This window comes from Maylandia zebra, linkage group LG16 (genome assembly GCF_041146795.1).
Source record: "Maylandia zebra isolate NMK-2024a linkage group LG16, Mzebra_GT3a, whole genome shotgun sequence".
Lineage (NCBI taxonomy): Eukaryota > Metazoa > Chordata > Actinopteri > Cichliformes > Cichlidae > Maylandia > Maylandia zebra.
The window spans coordinates 27,299,570-27,319,613 of NC_135182.1; the positions used below are offsets into that span (position 1 = coordinate 27,299,570).

The 20,044-nt window shown below is 38.0% G+C and overlaps 1 protein-coding gene across 1 annotated transcript in view; it reads left to right on the forward strand.

Annotated features, from left to right (window-relative positions):
• The window catches only part of thsd7ba (thrombospondin, type I, domain containing 7Ba), a 201,625-nt gene that overhangs the window by 26,966 nt on the left and 154,615 nt on the right, over positions 1–20,044 (forward strand). The window contains exons 2-3 of the mRNA XM_076875192.1: positions 14,180–14,515; positions 17,782–17,958. Coding sequence (XP_076731307.1) covers positions 17,799–17,958 — 160 coding nt within the window. The 5' untranslated portion in view covers positions 14,180–14,515; positions 17,782–17,798. The remainder of the gene's footprint in view (positions 1–14,179; positions 14,516–17,781; positions 17,959–20,044) is intronic.

The window sequence follows — 20,044 nt, forward strand, 5'->3', positions numbered from 1 at the left end:
ATCAGATAGTGGATGTGGTCAAGAGATATGTAACTGCACATTGCTTAATGCTTAAAATAATAATGACACATCTGAAAGGTTTTGACTAAACCTGATTAACTTTTTAAATGATTTTTGGCACATTCTATCATATTAAACAAATCCACAAGGCTGTAATAACAAGTAGGGGGGAAAAGCTCAGCTAAATGATCTTCCCATTGTGTTTTAAACTCTCCGTTCCTGTTCAATTTGTACATCTGCTTTTACATTTTGTCAACAATATCTATCCATTTCATAGCTAGATAGTGTAGGGATATTCACAGTAATTACATGTACATGCAATTTCACGGCAGAAGCCAACTACAAATCAGTTTGAACTCCTCTGGGTTGTTCAGTAAAGTGGTGCAACATGCTTGGCCCTTTGTAGAGGAATGTATTTCCATTATTTGGCAAGAGATTCGGTGAATTTAAAGATGATGCAACTTAGCAATTCATAATATCTTTTACAAAGGTTACGCTCTTATTAACGCATTTTGACTTATTAAATTATTTAATCAGATAATGAATGCAAGCACAAACAGATACAAGCTTCCATCCTTCTTCCATCTTAACATCTTGTTAAACCATTGCAGACGTATTCATTAAATGAAATGAAAAAGTAAAGGTCATTTTGAAGTTGCCTTGCCAATCATAATACAATGATCTTTATAAAACAACTTGGGTATTTTCATTCTTCTGGTATAGTATCAAAGCAATGCTGTACTGATGTGTCATTTTTGCTTGTTGTTACACTGAAAATGCTTTATTTTGCTTAGTATTCTGTTTCTGTCCTTTATGCTCTCAAAATGGAGGGAAAAAACAACTGGCCTTTCTTAGAGTAGAATTGGTGTACCACTTCCTAAATCCTAATCCCGATCAGGTTGAGTGGAGTTTCTTTTGATTTCTTTTGATTGTGTGTGTGTGTATATATATATATAGCTGCTTCCACATAACCAAAACATAAAACCATGCATTGAAGGTAGTAATAAAGTATCGTACAGCTTTCAGCTATGTGGTTATGTTGTATACTTTCAACATTTGACATTTTTTCTAGTTAAAAAATAATCTAATTTATTATGCATCTTTAAAATAATGTTTTATACCAACACTTTCAAGACTGTGATTGCACAAATCTTACTTTGCAATACCACAATACCCTGAGTTCAGCATGGCACCATTTATGAAGATGTCACTTGTTCTTTTCTGCCCTTAAAATGCACACTAGTGCTGATGTAAGGCCTCCTTATTGTATGCTTGGCTCAACAAGCTGCTAGGTTTAGCAGTTTTATTCACTGTCATTTTCCCTAAGCTAGACCTAAGCCATCATTTCTCTGTGTCAAAGCACTTTTGAATTGAATTACAGAAATTCCTTATCCCTTACCCAGTTTTATACACAGAATAAAAGGCTGACAGCTGCCTGTCAAACCAAGTGCTTTGCACATTGTGACTAGTACAAGATTGAAGAGGTCTGGAATACAGAAAGCCACTTTTGAACTCTATCCATGTTTTTTTATTAGTTTTTTTTTTTTGTCATGAATCTTTCTGAAAAGATAAGACGCAACACTGCACTTCTAGCTCTGGTCTGTACATTGACTTATTTCAATATATTTTTCTAAGATGGAGAGAGGCAAAACTGTTCATATTAAAATAGCTGGATGTTGCATTATATAGGCCGCTACCTCTGCAAAATCATGGCAGTCCATTTCTTCTCACTCTGCGCTCAAACCTTTGCCCTCTCTACCTCTGCAAGAAAGCTTGGTCATATTTGCTCACAAGTTCTTCTCATCATTGCCAAGTCTGAAACTTTAGTACTAGGTTTAGTAACTTTACAGACCCCCAGTGGCTTCCTGGATCAACCTTAACCATGCATTCTGTAAAACATTGCACAACCCCACAAAACTCCAGCTGCTGGCACTCTTCTCTGCTCCTACTCTGCTTTTTGACCGGTAGCAGCACATTCAGCTGAACTGTGAATGACCTTTCTCTTTAGGCATCATTGTATATTCAAATATACTCAAAATCACAACACAACATCTTTAATTATTTGCGAACTGATTTTGTCAAATAATATCAGGTTAGGAAAAAAACAGTGACCACCTGGTAGGAAATTGACTGGATCTGATGGGCGAGAAATATATTAGACTGGAAACATCATATAAGGAAAAATGAGAACAGCTTTACGGGACTTCTTGGAAAATATATGTACATGAGCACAGAGAGTAAAAGAGGCGAACACAAGGCCGACACCAGCTGACACTAGGCAAAATGCAAGTATGATGCAATAGCGTCATGGACATGCTAGTGCCTGATGCCATTCAAGCATGCTTTTGCAGTTTTTTATTTAACTTCTAAAACATGGAGTGAGGGTCAAGGTTATTATCGTTAACGAAAACTAACAAAATAACGAAAACTAGAAGTGAAAAAACATTTTCGTTAATGGAAATAAAAATAAAAACAAAAAAAGGAAAACTAACTAAAACTGTAATGAGTGTTCACAAAACTAACTAAAATTAACTGAATTTATAGCAAAAATGTGTTTAGTTTTCATTGATGTGTGCGTGTCATACAATAGTCAAGGGTGAAAATGAAGTTTAGTTTCCAGATTTTTTTCTTGCCGTCTCATTATGCCAGCAGGTGGCAGTACGTTAGTTGAGTCGTCTGTGTCGCTGCTCCGTCCACGCGCAGAATCATGTCAGGAAAGTTTGGGAGAAAGCGCCAGAGTCCAATTTGGGATTACTTTGAATATGACTGTGTTTTGGATAAAGCAAGTGTCTTGTAGTGGAAAGAGACAAATTATGAGGGACATTTCTAAAGGGAAAAAAATCCCACAAACCTTAAAGTGCACTTGAAAAGCTCACACAAGAAGGCTAACCTACGTTGAGAAGGTAAGGGAGCACACTCAACCCTCATCCCCAGAAAACAGAAGCTAACCCCAGGCAAGGCAACGTGATGTATCCCGATGGCAGCTGGAATCGCAACATACGCAGAAGAGAATGACTGATATGATGAAAGTGGGATTTTGTTACACTTAATTATTGCAAACACAACTAAAACTATAACTGAAACTAATCAAAACTAAACTGAAACTAAGGATTTTCAAAAAAATAAAAACTAAACTAAACTAACAAACAATTGGTAAAAACTAATTAAAATTGATATAAAATTAAAAATCTGAAGTCAAAACTAAATAAAAATAAAAACTAATGAAAATTGCAAAACTATTAAAACCCTGGTGAGGGTGTGCATTTTTAAATAGGGAGGGAACTAGATGATAATGTCCCGCTTGGTTGTGATTTGAGTAATTTGGAACACATGCGCCTCACATGCCAAATAAGCCCAAGCTGAACTCAATTTAAGAAAGAAACAAAAAAAAAACCTTTATAACTGTTAATTTGTGAAAATGTAAAGAGCCTCAGCTGTGGGAAAGTACAAATGAGAACTGCACGAGGCCATTTGGAGATTACATCTTCTGTCACTTTTTGCAGCGCTTCTTCATCAGATCATGGAGTAAACATAACAGAAAAATCAGTCAGACTTTATCATGGTAGCTGTGTGTCAGACCTAATTAGATCACTGCGTTTTTAGCCTTAAAGCTATTTTGCTAATGACAATATCAAAAAACAGTGTCATGGTAACAGTCGATGAGGTCAGTTACAGAGCAGATGTAGTTTGTGGGTACACCGTGTTCGGTCAGGACAAGCTAAAATTTATTAATATACATAAATTTAAATCATATTACAGAAAGAGTGTTGTCTTTTGTGAGATATTATTTTGAGTGTTTCTAGAAATGTCATTATTCCTGAAAGACTATATTTTTCTACATTACAGCTCACATTTGGCATATTGTAAAAATAAAGTCTGGGAAAACTGTTAGACTGGAACAAAAGGCTGGAGTCGCTCTGCAGCTGCAGCGGCAAAGAAACTGCAGGAGGCCACAGCTCTATGTTGGTCATAAACTGAATACTGTCTTCAAAGTTGCGCAACTCCTTCATACACCAAAAAAAGCATGTGCACATTTGCCTTTGGGCACTTTCTTTAGCTCAGCATGCATATCTAAGACTTTTGCTAACCAAGCCAAATGACTTCCTGTAGCCTCTGCGCACACTTGAGAATGATAAGACTGAAGAAACATATGGTTCCTTTAGAAAGCTTGTGTATCCATAGTTTAAACTGTTTTTCTCTATGAGTAGTTAACTGTGGGATGTTTTTTGGAAACGTGTGACAAAAAAGGAAATTGTATTAGTTTGTACTAGAATTAATAGCAGTATAAATGCTTTATTAAAGCTTTTTTGTATGCACCATTGACTTAAAAAAATGAATAATTGTGTTCAGTTTGATAAGTGTGTTTGTGGCTGCAGATATGAAAGTTTATATTGTTTATGCGACTTCAATTCATCTGGCTTTAATTACTATTTATTTCCTTGGTTTAAGTGAGGGTATGATAAGTGTGGTCATCTTATTTGTTGTCTAGTTAATCAGCTACAATCGTGAAGAAGAACGTTTTCATGGATGATGCATGGACTGTATTTTCTACTGCTGCAAAATACTTAACTATATAAAGCATGATTTATAGCTGGGTTAGACTTAAAAGCTTGATGCAGTTCATCCAGGATGATGTAATGATGTTGCATTAAAAGAAACACTGATATTTCAACACAGTAGTAGAAGTGATATGTTATTATTTACTTTTATCTTTTATATAATTAAATTTTTACAAAGGTAATTTACTTTTGCTTGAATGCAATTTTCCAGCACATTTTGTGGACCAATTAGTCAATTGCATTTCGTGGTTGTTTGTATCAGTTGTATTAGAATTCCACAAGTCCTAACACCAGTTCTAATTCTAAAATTGATTTAATCACTTTTGAAAGTAGTTTTTTTTTCAATTACATTGATTTATTTAATCACGATCTTTTACCCAGTGTTAACAAAGACACAAAATCTTATGTTTTCACAGACTGAATGATAAAAAACTGTTAAAAGTATGAGCAGTATCTAACTACCTTATAGGAAATCGCCTAAAAAAAAGTTGAAACAGCAAATGCGAATGTTATTTTTGCAACAGGTCATAGAGTGTGCATACATTCACAGTCACAGATATGCACAATCTGTGTTGTATGCATTGTTTTGTGCTTTCAAGTGCTGGAACAAAGTTTGGCCTGGTTTTCTGTTTCACTTTCACGTTGACGTTATCTTTGAAACTGTACACGGCGCTGTTCAAAATAGTCATAATAAAATTATTTATAAACATAATCCAGAACGAGATAGAATAGATGCATGAGATAACTGACACTAATCACAAACATAAACAATTTAAACATTTGTGTGCGAAAGTATATTTTAAAATGTGTAAATTGTAACGTCTATTGATTTTGAAGAATGCTTAAAGTCTTGAAGCAACAACTGCAAAAACATGATCACAATCACACTCCACTTACTCTTGCAAATGAGATTCGGCTATAGCGAACGCTAAAGTGTGCTTAGGGAGCACAGTAGCCAATCATGTACAAGGGAGAGTTATTCAATGTACACTTTGCAGCCATTACAATCATCTCTGATTATTGTGCATTCTTGTGCAAGTCTACAGCGGGTGAATACAACTCTATCGAACAGCCTCCCACTCGGCAAAGAGCTTCATTGTTATTGCCAAAACAAAGTAGGCACTTATTTCGTTTCATGCTATACCCAACATAAACACCCAAGGAGTGAGTGACAAATTGCCTCTCAAGTCTATGCTTATCAGCCTTGTGTGGCACTAACACTTGCGAGCGACATCAGTTATCCTAATGGTGAGCTGATAGCACTGGCTTTTTTCCAGTGGACATGGCTGCCTGTCAGATCTGAGTCAAACATTTGAAAATAATAGCTTTCTTTTGTTCAGCTACCTGACATTGTGCATGTGGCACCACATTTTACACATCTATTCCTTTCTAGGATTTCTCTGTATTACTTTGAATCTTTTCTTTGTTGGCCTGTAGATAAAAATCAGATGTGTAGGTGCTTAAGCTGAATTTTGTGTAGCAATTAAAATTAAGAAATCAGCGAGGGGAAATGCAGCAGCTGTCTCATGGCCAGAGTTCTTCCCTTATATCCAGACTCACAAAGAAAACTGGATCAATATAAGGTTAAGGTTTAATCCCTGGAACACCCGCCAATCAATACAGGAAGTCAGCCATTTGAGTGCCTTTCTTCTGTGTGGAACCATAATTCCCAGTAAGAGACACTGGGCCAGCCTCCCCATCTTCTGCCCTCCTCTTTTCCATCCATGGCTGCGCTTTGATAATCCATACAGCTACAGGCTCAGCATGCTGTCTCTCAAGCAGTCTTTATCTATTGTCCTGAGCCCTTATCTCTTGGCACAGTACTCGTGCCACCTTAAAGCACAAAATGTCAACTTGTTCCCCCTCACATCCCTAAATGTGAACTTTGAGTTCTGACGCAGTTGAGCTTATAGACGACACTTCAAAAACTGTGAGTGTTTGAGTGGTTGTGTCTGCGTGCGTGGAACTGCGCTCACCTAACGACTTTATGTTGTTGAAGATTTACTTTACTTGTGTTTGATGGCAGAGAAATTTGAATATGTTGTGCTCTTGGGCAGGTGCTTTAATGTTTTTTAAAAAACATGAGAAATTAGCTCTGAACGTTTCTAAATGGCAAAACCCATATAATGTGTGTTTTTATTAAGTGTGAAATCATCGTCTTTGTTTCAGTCCCACCCGCAGTTTTGGAGTGATGCACATGACGGCATTAATAAACACAATAATTCATTGCATAAAAATGATCTCATTGTTTCAAATATGTAAATGGCACAGTGTGAGGAAAAAAACATAGTGGCGTGTGACTGGGTTATTAGCGCTGTCGTCAGTGTTGATGGGTTTGGAAAGGTCAGTGAACAAAGTGAACATAATGTTCTGACATTTAGATCTGAGAGGGGGAAAGATAATAATAATGTTTTTGATGACTTAAAATACAAAAATTATCCCTTTATACAGGAGCTAAATCCTTGTCTTAGGCTCTGTTTAGGTACTGATACTAATTCCTATTTTTTGTAGTCTTACAGATCTTATTTTGAGCATTTGTAATCTATTTGTCCTTTGACTTGTTCCCAATGACTTAATATGACAGTCTTAAAAATCTTGACTCTGAAAATATCAAATTCAAAGATGAATTTAAAAGCTAAGTTCACCTGCAGTGGAGCAGCTTTCTTCTTTAGCTGATTGCAGGATGTACTGAGCATATGACAGAGTATTGTTTGATATATCCATAGACACTAAAACCAGCAAAGCTTGTTTTTTTTTTTGTTTTTTTTTGTTAACTGTTACCACTGATTTAATTTTTGCAAAGAAAATCAAGTCCTGTGTCAAACTAGAATGCTACATTTTCGGTTTCCTCTTTCACACAGCGTGCAACCTCTTCTTTCCTCAACACGCTGGAACATTTTGACATTTTTTTACACCACCCCAGATTACCACTTACAAAAAAGAACAGACTTCCCATCATCACCACTTATCACAAGAAGCAGGCTTTTAATTTCACCCATGGTTCCCCTCTTCTCCACATTTTTCCCCTCTGTATAATTGACTTTTTACAGGTTTCAACCATCTCTGGACATCTTCTGCAGGCTAGGCAGGTATCAGCTCCTCCTCTACCTTTACTACATACATACACTTGGACACACACAAACACACACTTGGACACACGCAGATAAATGCACACAGCTCTCAGTACATTAACAGTTATTTTCCAGGGTAACATTCGTGGCTTCAGGGTCCAGGTGTCTCTGCAGCTGCTGACCCATGTTATCAGCCAACCTCAGCAACCAGGCCTCCTCGAAATTAATCCTGACGCCGTCACGCTACTTCTCTTGCTCACACTGATGGCTCCCTTTCTGTGCGACAATCCCCTCCGGATCCTAAGCAGTCGGGACTCAGACACACTCACCTGCATACCCTAGTCCCACGAGATGTGCCTATCAATTGAAAAGGGGAGATGGAGTGACCAGGATTACAGCCACGGCTGAGATAATTATAAGCTTTTTTAATGAAGGGGCGGTGGAGGCTGGGAGGCCAGGTGGAACAGCTGCACAAAACAAATCCGATTATCCAGGAACCGTTTTTTCCTCTTTCAGCTTCAGCATCTATCGCTGCCTTTTGTAGAATATTTCCCTGATCTGCTTCAAACATTTCACACATTGGCTTTTAGAGTTTCTGTTTCTGCACCAAATCCTTATTTATTTGTGCATTTTTTTTGCCCTGTTTTGCACATACTGTCAGCACCTTTAACTTGATTGAGAATGACCTACCTGTAACATGAACCAAATCATAGTTGCCATGCATGAGCGATACCCTCTCAGTAAAGTGTAAATTAACCTTGACAAAAAAATCTCATGCAGCCTTATTCACTTAAAAAAAAAGAAGCAAGTGTTACTTGTGTTATTCAAGTGCGTCAGAAATCCACAGAGGAAGAATAACAAAAACGAGCCTTCCTCCAAAAATAAACGCATAAAGACAGACACGTATTTTATTTCTCTCCTTCCTAAAACAAGTGACACTGCTCATCTGAAAATGTAATTTACACAAGTGGAGGTATCAGTAGTCAGTATGAAAGTTATGTGTGACACTTTTTATGGCAATATCAGTTGTAGGAGAGGTGCGAAATGCAGAAAACGGGTTTAATTTATTTAGACATAAAAGTGCACAAAACCTGATGTAGTTTCACATGTAATGGTTTAAAACCACTTCAGGAGGCCATGTGGACTCCTGAAATGGGAAAGTACAGTGACCAAGCTTGTAATTTAAAACATGTGTTGGTAGGAGTCTCTTCCAAGCGTCATTTGAATGAATAAGTCTTTAGGTTAGTCCAAGCAAAAAGCACTAAAATCCCAAACAAGAGGCAAACTACTTGAGGCAGCTTCTTGAAAACATCCATTAATATATCTCTTATAGAAAGACCCTTGATCAAGGCGAAAATGATTTGGAGAGATGAGCACAGATTCACCAGTGACAGGCTGCACCTGCAACAGACCCCAGGCGTCCTCACTCTTAGAAGCCTGCTTCATAAATGCAATTATTAGACAACTGTTCATAGTAACATGTGAAGAAACGACAGCTTGAGAAATCAGGTTTTTCACATGTTTATTTGTTACCCAATTAAATTAAATTAATATAGCACCAATTCACTGCAACAGTCACCTCAGTCCATCCACCAGGGTGGTATCACCGTTATATATGAATGAAGTCAGCTGTAATTTGGTGCTTCCTCTTTTTTCTTCTCCCATGCGGTGTCCCCCTTCTGTCATCCTCACGGAAACCCTGAAGTAAAACCCTGACATGCTTCAAAAAGATACTAAAATAAAAAACAAACCTTCATACTGTACATACATACTTCACACCTGTACAATTAGTATTAACTTCTAGCTCTTGGTAAAACTTGCAAATTCCAAACAAACTTCACTGCAACTCTGTTCGCTCTTTTAAAATGCAACTATAAAAACTTATCAGTGTTGTAGATGTTATGAAGATCATCACGACGTAGAACAGGGAGGTCTTGCAGTACAATGGCGCACTTGTCTGTGAAATCTGGCTTGCAGAACTAAGCAATGAACAAATGGATTACAACATCATGAAACATTCAATAGCACAAAAAACTTCCAAAAACAGTAAAAGAGCCATCTTGTTTGAGCTAACAACTACTGCCTGGAGAAAGGAAAACTCATAGGTTTATTGTAATCAGCAGTAACGAACAAAACTGCTCATAAAATAATGTAAATTTTCAACAATTTAAAATAGCAATTTAAGTTTTACATGAGTTTATACTCACAATCTGCAGGATTTAGGCTCTTAACTTAAATGTTGTTATTGGGCCATTTCATCCACATCCTAATTTACTTACAATATTACAGAAATAGTTTCAGCCATGCAAGTTCAATATAATAATGGGAGAACAATCTGTGGAGTGAAGTCAGGCTCTTATAGAAACAGTCATGTTCTATACAAATTATACTTAAAATAATTGTCAGATATAATCCTAATCTCTTGACTCGTCTGTGGAGAATTTACATTACAATGCACCATGAATGCGCTTTAGGTGGCGAACTTCAAACAGGCCATTGGGTTTCTAGCTCTCCACATCTGTCCACAATACACAATTATATTTGAAGTTAACGAAGCAATCCCAAATTTGCTGCTCTTCTTCTCCTCCATCTGTTTGGCAGATTCAGCACAGTTTAATGCAGTTTCCTTTCTCCCCATGAAACAATGTCATTGTTTCCTTTGTTGTCACTCAATTTGTTTAACATTGCTCCACAACAATGAGTAAACTGCAACTCAATACAAGCTAGTATATTCTTCATTTCCAAACAAAGGTAAGTAATGTATGTAAGCCACGAAAGCTACTGGAATTAACAGTGTACAGTGAGGCAACTTAAGCTCTTTACAGTGTTTTTGAGGGAGACTTATCTTATTCTTATCAAAAATGTTCGCATCAGTAAAAGGGAAAAAGCTCATTATTTTGCAGCTTTGTTCTGGTTGTGCTAATTTGACATTGTCGAGGTCCTTTTTCATGTCTGCGATGAAATATTTATGGTGTGAAGAAAATATTCTGTAAGAATTATCTGGCTATCAACACAATGCTCTGTGGCTTTGTGTTAGGCATTACATCAATTGGAATAATTTTTTTTTCTAAAGGCCATTGATTCACTTTGAACAAGGAAATCTGTGAACAATTAAAAGGTGTATGAATATCTACCGGTGAAATTTAACAGGTTTTACATGCCTAAAACCGCTTTGATGCCCAAAGGTGTCCTTTTACCTTCAGCAGTAGAATACATCAGACAGTTTTCCAAATGAATTTCTGTCAATTTTTTTTGGATGAACATTAGAGGCACAGTAATTATTATTTTCTGTCAGAGGTTTGATTTTGATCAGTATAGCAGAGGAGTTTGTATGTTCAGATAGCTGTGGGCTACAGCTTTGCCTAGTTTAATTGTTCCTTTCATCAGATACAGAAATATAGAAACATTGATGAACTAAAATCTTCACATTAAGGCTCAATTTAAAAATAGACTTCACCAAACACCAAAACTCCCCCTAAAATACTTCCCCAAACAAAACAAGACTGGCAAAAAGATATCCTCTCTGTATGAGAGTATGTCTGATGTCCTATTACATGTGACATAACTCATTTGATTAAGAGATTCTCTGCAGCTTGTGCATATTTAAATATCACATGGAGCATTTTTTGTCTGATCACATTTACTTTGTCATTTATCTTCCAGGCATTCACTGAATTTCCAGCCCAGCTCAAAGTAATTTTTTTTAAATAACCATACAGAAACTGAGAAAAACAATCAACACATTGTGATAAAAAAAGACCCGAAAAATCAACGAATAGATCAGAATTAAGATGGGTGGTATTGTATAGCTCATCTTTATTTGGTGACACTTATGGGCGTGGCTTATTTATATATGTATTTTTTCTCCTGTTATCAGTACTGTGACCCCCGTTGGCTGGCTTAACTGGCCATACCACTGCATCTATAGCTCATGGAGGCAGGGAAAAAGAGCCATAGTAAGTTTGGTGCCACAGTGATAAACATGCAGCTGATTGAGTTCACAACCCTGGCTTCAGGAGCAGCTGCTTGGGCTGCCAGACTGTTTGAGGTGCTGGCAGAATTGAGATACCTCTCTCTTTCAGATACTGCCACATACAACATCTTAACAGTCTGGGACTGAATTCATGTACGCATTGCATAATATACTGTCTGTTTTAGTGAGGTGATTAGTGACTCTGCAGTGCAGCTGTCTCTGATGTTTGTCTGCCAAGGTACCGAGCTGGGAACTGGTTTATGATATGGTGAAAAGCTTGGGTCTGTGGATGCTGCCAAGCCTGTTCATTAAATGCGGAGCTTCTTTTGAGATGCAGAATTTAATTTATTCAATGTTTGGATTAAAGTCTTATCTCTAAAATGTAACAGCAACTAGAAATCATTTAGCAGATGGCAATACACAAGGAATGGCCAAGTTCAGTGTATCAGCTGATGTTTTTGGAGCACACATTAGACATTTATTTTGTTTTATATATATCTGTCCTAAGTTTATATTGGCAAAATATCAAGGTCTTGACTTCCACCAGTGAGGCAGGTAGCTGAGGAGGGATTCCAGTTTTACAGTTTTTATAGTAATAGTACATTTACAGTATTAATAGTACTTATTAGCAGTTTTTGGAAAAGCTATGAAAGACGATAGAAATCATTACTTTTTCTTTCTATTCTCTTTTTTATTGAGTTTTTGTGAACCTCTGCAAACAACAAAACCACCAGAATACTGTACAAGGGATGGACATTTTAGACAACCTTAATGTCATTTACAGACCTCAATTTCAAGAAACACACTTGCACACATTGCAGAGCAAACATTCTGCCTTGTCAAGAGAGCTTTTAGCTGTGGGACTGGAGTATAGTGCCAAGCCAGGCGAGGTAAGCTCCTGAAGGGGGGTGAAAAGCATAAGGCAGGTTTAAGGTTGGAGGCAATTGTTGTCAGGAGAGAGGATGGCAAACACTTCTGCCTTTGAGCTTAACTTAAAGGTAGAAGATGTTAAGCAGAGAAAGCTGAAGAGACTGCACTGACCCAGTGTCAAATAGATGTGGTGGCTTAGGGTAATACATAATCTAGAGTTTGAACTACTACACTTATTTAAGCTAAAGCAGATACTAATTTATTTTAACCACCCAGTTTAATTACTCTTTGTAATTGCTAAATGTGAAATGAGGTAATCAGAATTCATTCATGTGTGATGTAAATGTGTATATTAAATTAGATGCCATTCTGTCAAAATGTTGATGAGATATTTCAATGAAACACTAAATTTTCACCCCACTGTGGTGCTAGATAAGGAGTCACCAAGATTAATCACCTGAGGACTCTGCATCAAGTTTGTGGGAGGTGTTTGAGCAGACTAATTGTTATTTTTCAGTCTGGACTAAAGTGGTGGAATCACTGGTTAACAGACTGGCAGTGACATCCCTTAAGCTGCATTGGCAAAAACAAAAGTGGTCGATTTAAAGCTCCCAGGATTGTACGAAGTGCCGTATTGTCCATCTTAAGGTTACTGCTGTGATTTAAAGCACACAAAAATACTTATTTCATTATCAACTAAAGGCAGAAATTCACAAGCGGTAAGAAAATGTCGCACATGCACCTTGACTCTAATAAACAACAGACTGAATAAAAAATGAATGAACTGTGTGTACATACTTGAAATTGAAATGTTTGCAATTGATTTTTCTCTGTCTACCAGGAGTACCTTTCTTCCACCCTATTTGTTGGCTTTTATTAAGTTAGTTGCCCGCTGGAGGAGGAGTGCAGCTGCAGAGACAAGCTCATTTGAGCCACAATGGAATGGCAGGGCAAAGCACTTAAAGGCCTTGGGAAATCAGGTCATTATGAGCCGTGGTTTTCAGGAGTATGACCAGAAAGGTCAATAAGAGAGCATGGAAGCACTGAGACAAAGTCAGAAGGCGTTAATAGGACTCAATTTCCATCTGGGTGAGCTCTCAAGAAGATCTTGGCTAGAGGGTTGACAGGTTGTCATTGAATATTATGGGAAGCAACTTCAACTCCTCAATTGTCATTGTCTTACATGCCCCCTGGAGACTGAGGGATAGACAAATAATCACTGCAAACCTTGCAGATTTATGCAAAATTTGTCGACAGCAAACTCACCTGCTGCTATAATGCACAACTTGCCCTTCGCCTTTTTAACAGCAGTACGTCTGAAAACTGGAAACATAATAATCCTTTTTTCTTATGCACAGAAACTTTCTTGGGGATCTTTGCACTGAGATGAAGAGTAGAGCGAATAAGAAAGAACAGATGAGTGGATTATAAATCACAGCAAAGTCCTACCTCTGGACCAGTATTTGCTGATCGTGTGTAAAAAAAGACATTGCATTCATGTCATGCATCTCTGTAGAGCTTCCCTGCATTTTCACACTGTTATTCATTACTTCTTGCCTTTTGCAGCTCACTAGCTATCAACTGTGTATCATGTGAAACATAAATAATAAAATGTCATTGCATGAGGCGTCAGATTTTTGCACTGTAGTTGAAAGATGTGAACATCATTGCCTCTTTTTTTCCTTGTCTGTTTTTGTCTTCCTCAGATTCCTTACAGTAGCTCGGGCTGCCTTGTGCCAACCAGAGTAGGAACATCAGTGGGTGAGTGCTTGACAGAGCCAGCACCGGGGAGTTAATACCAGTCACTGCTGGAGGTGTGACACAGTCCCAGCCCACAACACATTGATTCACACAGGATTAAGCCACTGCATGATGCTTCAGGTTGAAGGCCTGGTGCAGGTGATTTACTCTCCCCGTCAAACTTAACATCTTTGGACCATCCTCTGCCCTGTTCCTGCTTTCGGTGGGACTACTAAAAAAAAGCATCTGCTACTGTAACAACCAGATCACCGAAAGGGATGACTGGCAGTCATCTTGCTCAGGTACATTTTACATCATGTGCATGGTGTCCAATTAAGAGTGCAGCTGTTTATGAATTTAGTTATCCAAATGTGCGTTTTCTTTATTTTAAGGGTGGAAAAAATATTTTTTTCAGAATTTATGATCAGATTGAGACTAATGCTCAACTGTCAAGATGCTGACTCCCAAGATTCCATCAAAATTGAACTGAATTCCACTCATTTTGAGCTATATATATCTGTGCTCTTTTGTTTTACAGCTGCAATGAAAATACAAAAGAAGCTAAACATTCTGGAAATGACAAACACGTTTTATATAATGAGCTGTCACCATCCATTCAGGCAGCATAATAGTGGCACTGTCTTTGTTACTGTTCTGAATAGACTAAAACTCCTGGTGTCAAAGGAATTAAAGAATCAAATGTAGTGCAATACTCTTTAAATACCAATCTATACAGAAACAGAAGAAACCGACTGCTAAAATAAGCCTCGGATCAAAGGAATACAAAAAAATGTGTTGTGCATTTGTGATTCTTTCAATGCTGTCATGGCCATTCCTGCCAAGGAAAACATCTGCAAAAATCAGCTCCTTTGGATGTAGATGGATTTCTGTTTTCATATTGCCAACCCCAATCAAAAACAATTACATGCGCTACAATGTGGAAAAAATACTCGCAGCTGTGTTAACCTGAATCCACTTGATGCAACACACAAAGAATGGCGCAGCGATATAGATGGGAGTTTAAGCTTAGAATCTGAAGCGGGAATGAGCTGGTTGGCTACATAATTATGTGGAAATCCAGAGAAGAGGGTGGCATCTCTGGTAAACAGACTGGGATCAAATGCCTTTGTTTTCACTCCAGACAGAACAGGGTGTTTGGCTTATTTAAAGAGAGGCTGGAGGATCGCATGGTGATTGTTCAGAGCCTTGGCATACCAAATTAGCTTTTGCCATTCATTTGGAAACATCTAATCAAACATTAATTATTGTGACCACCTGTGAAAGGGAGGGGTGTAGAGTGTTGCTCATCTGCTCCCTTATGCTAGCTGCAGGGTTTTTCTCGCTGAATTCAATGAGTGAGCCCCAAACAAGGACCACAGGAGACAGAGGAGCAGATTGCATTCCATCAGATCGTGGAGTATCTAATAAGACTCACACCAGCATCTGAGCCATGCTGCTGTTTGCCAGGTTTTCTACGGCCACTGAGAGCCTAGCATGATTCCTTTGACCCAGATATTTAGCAGCTTAAGAGCTTTTCTTTTTTAAGATTTTCAGGATAGCCTGTATTACTCACCCATTCTGAGATGCGCTGGCTGGATGAGCACAATTGCTGCTGAATCTCGCAAAGATATCTTACAATAGAGTAATCTCGATTGTCTACCTTTTTGTACTTTGAAAAACAAAACTGGCATGCCTTGGGGTCATGCTTGTTTCCATTGCTTGTTTGTGTTCAAGACCATGTTTTCCAATCAGTTGTGACATGGTCTGTCAGCCCAAGAAGAGTGCTGCTTGTCCTGTGCATAGTCAAATAAGAGTGGCTGGAGGGTGCGTGTAATATAGGTGCAGTCAGGTATGGCTTCCAGAGCAGTGCAGCCCAAGAGAATGGCTAGTAATCAGCAACCAGAGGTATCTAATTGGCATATGGCTATGTGAGTGCCAGACTGGTCTGCTCACTCATCCAAGTAGAATACATCTTCTAGCCATCAAAAAATGTGAGACAAAGGCAGTTCTAATAAAAATTGTGAATACATTATCTTCAGAGTGGATGAGTTATTTAAAGGAGAAAGTGGAAGAGATGGAGAGGGAGACAGAGCGGGAGTGAAAAAGAGCACTCGCTGTTCTTTGCCTGACAGAACCCCATGAGGCAAATTGGTATTGAGAATAGATACAAACAATAGTTATGTGTTGAATTGCCAAACCCTTGGGCCTGAAGCCCTCCAACACACACAAAAAAGAGCAAACCATTTTGACTATAGAATAACACATCAAAGCCAGAGGAGAATTGGACAGTCCATCAAAAACTGTGCATCTGGCAGCCCACTTCTGGGCATCAAGCCATCTCCATCCAAGCATTTCTTTCTCATTAAACAAATTTTACCCCCACCAAAACATAGCTAAAGCAGCAAAGTCAAAATCTAATTTCCCTGAATGAAATCAAGCAAAAATAATTCAGCTGCCAGCGCTTTCACAGGCACGCCATGTGTAAATAATCTTAAATCTCAAATTGCTGCTGCCTCTCAGAAGTTAATCTACCATTAAATACTCTCTATGATACTTACTATCGTATACTATCGGGACAAAATGTAGAAAAGCCTCTCTGTTGTATTGATGTGGAATGTCAAAAGAAAAATTAAAAACTTGTCCTGTACAGAATCAGTAGATTAGAAAATGCTTACCACAGTCGCACAGATTACATCTAATTCATGACAGATGTGACTTTGAAATAAAATAAACTCTCAGTGATGTTAGTATTGGATGTGTGGCTCACCAGCTTAATACCTCGGCTTGCATAAACATAAAATGTTTTGCTATTCTTTATGTGCTGCAAATTCCCACGGTGCCTAAATCAGCTGTATTTGATATTAAGACCAATTTTTTGCTAAACCTATGCAGCAGAAATTGCTTTTGTCTCATGTTTTATGATTACAGAATGTCAAAAAACTGCAGGGGAGCTCAGTGGGACGATAAGTCAGTAATAACAAATCTCTCAATACCCAAGTGCCACAGTGTAGCAAAAATTGTTTTTGGAAAATGAATCACTGCAGTCATGAACACCAGTCTTTCAAAGCATAAGGTGTTACAGATTTAATTTCATATTCATTAATTTTGCTGTTGGTGCAACACAATTAGAGGCCTAGTGAATCCAGGACTAATCCTTAACACTCCTAGGACACGAATCACAGTAGCAGGAGATAGGAATAAATGAGCTGCAATAAAAAGGTACTAATACCCTGTATTACTCCAAGCTTAGAGCCTCGCCTTCCATCAGTGCTTGTTTCCACACCTCCTTTGGGACGCTGAGATACTCTTGCCACTCTGTCTAATTATTTTTGATCTATGTAGGTGGAGAAGAAGCCATAGTATCCCACAACTATCAACTACAACAGCAAAGCTGTTTTACAAGTCAAATCCATCCGGCACTATGATCCATGTGTGAAAAAGTCTGATGGACTTGGAAAGTGACACCTAATATTACATTTCTGGGCTGGAGGATTCAGTGGGAAGGTGGCCAAGGTTTCTGATCATATTTATGAATGAGCTGATGATGAATTTCATTTTCCTCCCACAGGAGTAAGAGAGGAAGCAATGGGCTGGACTATGACTCTAAAAGATGACTTTGGGGTCATTGCCTGGACACGGCAAGCTGGGAGCTACCTAAGCCTCTTCCTCCTCTTGTCTCTCTTTTCCATATCTGTCCGTTTAGACAACGTGTATCCTAGAGACCACCATTTTTCATGGAAAGCAGGTAAAATATTTATTCTATCTTATTACAAGTGCATTAATAAAGGTCCTGTTTTGACTTATATTTAAATTAAGATATGCAATCCACCTGCTTGCATGTAAAACAACATAATTTTGTTCTTAATGGTAATTTAAAAAGTCAAATCTCTTTGAACCTGTTGAGGATCATGGCGATAAGATACGCAGCACGTGGAAGCACACATTTGCACACATGCATTTTCAGTGAAACCAGTTTTGTGGGGAAAATATTCCTTCTTTTTTTGACACACATTGGACTGCAGTTGGACATCATCAAGCCTTCAGGCTCAAGTGCCTGGGGTGAAGAGAATAATAATGCTTTTTTTTTTTTTTCTTGTAGAGTATTCACTCACAGCCCCAAAATGACAAGGACAGCTACAGTTGTTACAGCAGAGTGGCATGGTTATTAAGATATTGAGGCATATGAAATAGTCTTCCTGGCATGCTTAGTGAATTTATGGCCCCAGTTATATATAGTACACATTGTTGTAATGGAAAACATGCTGCGTATTGAGCTGTACAAATCCCTTATTCAAACACATTCACATGTACTCACACCTAAAATGTGTTTTACATCTCCTGTGTGTTATTTATGCATCCATTTGGTAATTTCCATGCAAATTATTAACATTTTTGTAAATTAATCACCTTTTGGAAACCTGTACTGTAAGCTGATGTCATTCTTTTTTAACAAGAATTTTGAGGCAAACTCAGAATTCATCCTTTGTTCGCTTCACCAATTCAATTGAAAATGCATTTGCAAAGCAGCTTGAGGAGGAAAATTTGGCCTTCCCACACAAAAGCCCCACTTGCTGTGCGATTAGCACTTTCATTTCTCACTCTGTGGTTGGGTAATGACACTGCCCAAGTGATAAAGAGATTGATTAATTTCACTTGAAAGAGCTTATGTTCAAAACGGATGTAACCGGAACACCAAGTGTGAGGATTTGACATCCTTTCAGAGCTAAGATGGCTTATAAGTTGTTTCTTAAATGGAAATGAAAATCAATTTACAAAGAAGAAAGGGAATCTCAAACTTAACATACCTCACCTCTGAATAAATCCTCCTAATGTCTGTTTGACTGCAGGAAAACTGTTTGTCTCAAACTGCTGTTATCACAATGCTTTGATTTGAACTGCGGAACGACACAAACTCGAGTCGCACAAACACAGATTGAACACTTACTGTATTCGCATTGTATTGTGCTGATGAATGTCATTGATGTGAGCCACATATTTGTCTTAATGTCGGCAGCGGCTCCAAGCTTAATGTCTTAACTCAGACTATTAGGTTCATGTTGGCAAATATTGACAGGAACCATTTGAATACTTAATTTAGCTGACAGGCAAATCTTTTTCTTTAGGAATTGTCATTGTAGCAAAGATCTGTTCTCAATTAGCACAGCCACCCTTTTGTATGTCTGGCGTGTCTATCTAGGCCAGCAGCATTGTGGGGTAAGTCTTTTGTGTGAGCCAGTTCCCAGAGCTGTGGCTAAGCTGCGAGTCTCAGGCTGAAACAGGGAGCTGGAGCTATTTAAGCTTGACCTTCATCAGTGTCTTGAAGAACAAAATAGAACAGTGAGACACTGCTGCTAATGGCATTATTATTTCACCCTTAAAATAAATTGCTAAAAGAAATTCCCTTTAACATCTATAGATAACTTTCCTGGCAGTCAGTGCCACATTTCCAGGGTCATAGTCCTGTTTGCATCAGAATGCAGATATCGTGAGTGGAGCATTTTAAGTAGGATTTATTTAAGCATCTGCTTTTAAACATGCCACTGTGCTCATCCGGTGTCAGCTTTAGTCTACTGCAGTAAGTAAGGGCTTCTTTTCCAAGTTTTCAGTTGTCATCACTGAGATTAACGTAACTGTTCCAAAGAGGGTCTAAGGTGTTGGGATTTAGCTCTCAAAATGTATTTGTCTTTTTTTTTATAGTAAAGAAACAAGAAAACAGTCTTCCTGGGTACGTGTTAGCGTTCATCCCAAATGATTTCTATTATACATCAAAGCTTGTTTATTTTCTTTCTAAAAAACAAAAATAAAACGACACCCTCATTTAAGTTTTCATT